Source organism: Neophocaena asiaeorientalis, unplaced genomic scaffold, assembly GCF_003031525.2.
Source record: "Neophocaena asiaeorientalis asiaeorientalis breed wild unplaced genomic scaffold, Neophocaena_asiaeorientalis_V1.1 scaffold82, whole genome shotgun sequence".
Taxonomy (NCBI): domain Eukaryota; kingdom Metazoa; phylum Chordata; class Mammalia; order Artiodactyla; family Phocoenidae; genus Neophocaena; species Neophocaena asiaeorientalis.
This window is the reverse complement of record NW_020173068.1, coordinates 2,617,405-2,620,917: the sequence shown is the minus strand read 5'-3', so window position 1 is coordinate 2,620,917 and position 3,513 is coordinate 2,617,405. Positions and strand designations below refer to the sequence as shown.

At 40.4% G+C, this 3,513-nt stretch overlaps 1 protein-coding gene across 1 annotated transcript in view; it reads right to left on the bottom strand.

The window, feature by feature from the left end:
• Positions 1 to 2,001, bottom strand: part of LOC112398470 (signal-regulatory protein beta-1) — a 35,724-nt gene extending 33,723 nt beyond the window's left edge. The window contains exons 1-2 of the mRNA XM_024743046.1: positions 1,906 to 2,001; positions 537 to 590 (exon numbers count right to left, since the gene is read on the bottom strand). Of these exons, the coding sequence (XP_024598814.1) occupies positions 537 to 590; positions 1,906 to 1,978 (127 nt within the window). The 5' untranslated portion in view covers positions 1,979 to 2,001. The remainder of the gene's footprint in view (positions 1 to 536; positions 591 to 1,905) is intronic.
• Between the last annotated feature and the right edge of the window lie 1,512 nt (positions 2,002 to 3,513).

Here is a 3,513-nt window from a genome sequence, read left to right as displayed (position 1 = left end):
TGGCAGGCCGGTTCTTTTTTTTTTTTTTTTTTTTTTTAACACTTATCACTTTCTAATATACTACATTATTTACTTAATTATAAGTATTGTTTATTGTCAGATCTTCCACTAAGATAAGTACCCATGCAGGCAACTACTTTGACTTTTATTCACCAAGGCACCCCACATTCCTGTAAGAGTTCCTGGCATATAGTAGTATGCAAAAAATATATGTATGTTGTGGGAATTGCCCAGTGTGACATCCCCCTGAGGCATTTAATTCTAAGTGGGTAATGTCCGTGAAAATTATGTCAGAAACTGCGTTTCCCATGTAGATGAGTTGGTGAAAAACAAAAAGGAACTTGCATGTATGCAGGAAGCAGAAGAGCCCAGAAAAAGGCAAACCACAAACCCTCTTCCCCACACTCCACCCTTCTACACACCCATTGGTAGAAACTGAAGAAATCTCATGGGATGGAAGCAGGGCCACAGTATCAAGAAGAGCAATTGTTAAAATCATGAGCTCTAGTATGAGATTGCTTGAGTTCAAATCATACCTCTGCCATGTACCACTGAGTGACCTTGAACTTCTCCTTGCTCAGTTTTCTTATCTGTAAGGTAGGGGTGACAAGAGGATCGAGCTTGGATATAATGATTACATGAGTTAACAGCTGTGGGGATTTCCAGCAGTGTCTGGCATACGATGAGTGTTCAAGAAAATGAATAGTTATTACTCATTAGATTTCTTGAAGCACGGAGGCTTCAACTAGCATTCAATGATATAGCTATAGATAGTTATAGATATGGATATAAATATAATTACAGATACAGATATGGATATGAATATATAGGTCATATAGGCAAGAGTCTCTGTGTCTTTGATACCCCCTTTTCTTCCTCACCCCTATCCAGCATGGAAGAGTGGACTCCAAGATAGTAATGCACAAAATTCTACTCATTTACCAGGAGAGAAGTTTTCTTGTCTTGGGTGTGGGTAAGGGGTAGATTTATAGAGAAGTAGAAAAGGAGGGATGTTGCTGAAATACAGCAAAGACTAAACATCTGATCATGTCATCTCATGTACACTGACAAATGATTTAAGGGAAAAATAAGGAAGTCTTTTTGAAATCCAATGTGTCTGGGAACAATTCCTCACACCCACTTATACACATATATACACACACGCACACGTTAATACATGCATCCACAAACATGTATTAAACTGTAACCTATTATGCTAGTGTACTGGTTGTCTTGAGGATCAAATGAAATTAACACACATGTTAAAAGCTTAGTGAAAAAAAATTTAACACATAGAAAAACCATCCAACACATCATTGACAAAAATTTGGGAGTACACATTGCAAGATTTGAACTCTGCTGTTCTCCGAGTGGCATGATGGGTGATGATAAATCTATTGTTTCCTTCTCAGAATTTTCTGATTTTTCTTCCATTGGCCTTCTCTGAGAAGCTGAGCAGCACAACATGGTTAAAAGAACCAACTCTGGAGCTGTATGGCCTGGACAAGAATCCTGTGCTCCACTGCCTTAGATAGGTGATATCAGGCAAGTTACTGTCCCTGCCTCAGTTTCCCCATCTGCAAATCAGGGATAATAGTCATAGCTACCACACTAGGATGCTGTGATTAACAAGGATTAAACAAGTTAATACACACAAAGCTGTCATTGTTGGTGTTTGAAGCATCATCTGTTTCAATGCCTCTGGTAACCAGCTGCAGGCAATGGATCCACAGAGAAAATGCTCAGATCCCTGATTTCATGCTCTTGAATAATGCCCAGTCCTTGGACTTCTGTGGACTTCTGCCCAGGTGGCACACCCATGTTTACATTTAAGACCTAAAAGTGCAGGGGCAGGGGGAGGTCCAGGGGCCAGGGAAAGGGGATTCTACCCCAAGGAATGCTTACCTGTGAGTCCCAGCAGTAGAGTCAGCAGCAGGCAACGAGGAGGATGGTTGGACAAAGAGACAGGGATGGGCATCGTGGAAGCCTGCTCTGTCCAAATGTGTGTCCTGGGGATAACCTGCACTTCCGTGCTCTGTGGAAAGGAAGGAAGCCCCACCTCCCAATGATGTAAGAGGAAGTGCCTATGATGGGGTGAAATGGCTGTGAGATCTTAATCTGCTTCTAGATTCCAGACAGTTCCTGCTTCAGATGGTGAAATGGAAATCAGGCAGAGAAATCAGATGGAAAGTGAGGAGTTACTCATCTTATATTTTCAGACGGATTGGACAAGCCTAACAGAAATAAATTTGCTCCCTACATGGGGTCTCTGTTCTCTCCACTGGGCCCCTCACTTCATTCATGGTGAACCCCTATTTGGAAGCCCCAGGCAAACTCACAGATCCCAAGAAGGATCTGTGGTTGTGGGCTGTGTTCCAAAGTCCCAAGCCCAGGAGGCTAGGATGTGTCTGGCTTGTGGCCTCATTCTGGAACCTACCCCAACAAAGACCAACTCAACTGAAACAAGGAAGAGGGTTCTCCAGGGCCTCTCAAATATGGGGTGGAACTAGATCTGCTCCTGAAATGACTTTCTATTCCAACCTTTTATTGATATAACTGGTAAAACTTAGCCCAAAAGCACAGTGCAATGAGGACCTCAGAACTTGTATCACCTGTAGCTAAAAAAGGAATCGTTTCCTACTTCTTTCAGGAGAGGAAGTGGGTTATAGGACCCAGAAATTACACTCCCAAGCATTTATCTAAGAGAAATGAAAACTATATCCACACAAAACTGGTGCAGATATGTTACAGCAAATTTCTTTGTAAAGCAAAAAACTGGAAAATAATTAAAATGTCTCACAACAAGTGAACAGTTTAACAAACTGTGGTGCATCCATAGCAGGAAATACTACTCAGCAATACAAAGGAATAAGCTATATATGTGTGTAACAACTGAAAGTCTCTTGAAGGCAGTATGTGGAGTAAACAAAGACAATCTCATAATATCAATTCCACTGATATAACAGTCTCAAAATTATATATAGGGAGAAAACAGAATGGCATTTGCCAGAGGTTTGGTTTGCTGGGGATGTGTCACTTTAAAGGGCTAGCACATGGGAGACTTTGTGGTCATGGAATGTTCTGCATCCTGACCATGGTGGTGGTTACACAAACATACACACAAGAGGATCAATGTGAAACAAAACTGAGAATGTTACAAACTCAGCTATTATTAAGAATTTCATAGATACAATAACATAGACACTGTCTATTAAGTTATCCAAAACTATGCTTATTTTAGGATGATAAGGATATAAAATGTGTGTATGTGTCATGAGGTCAGGAGTAACAAAACATTACATACCCATCTTCCATAGTGAGATATCAATAAATAATGCCTAAGAGTGAGAAAACAAGAAGTGCTATAGAAGCATGCTGTATGACATTTGACATTAAAACCTAAAATAATCAGTTAAAAGATTTGAAAGTCGTTTCTTCTCAGAGGTGGAAAATGGCAGAAGGTTAGAGAGACTCAAGTTTTCATATGTAGAACGTGTAGAACTATTTGTCTTA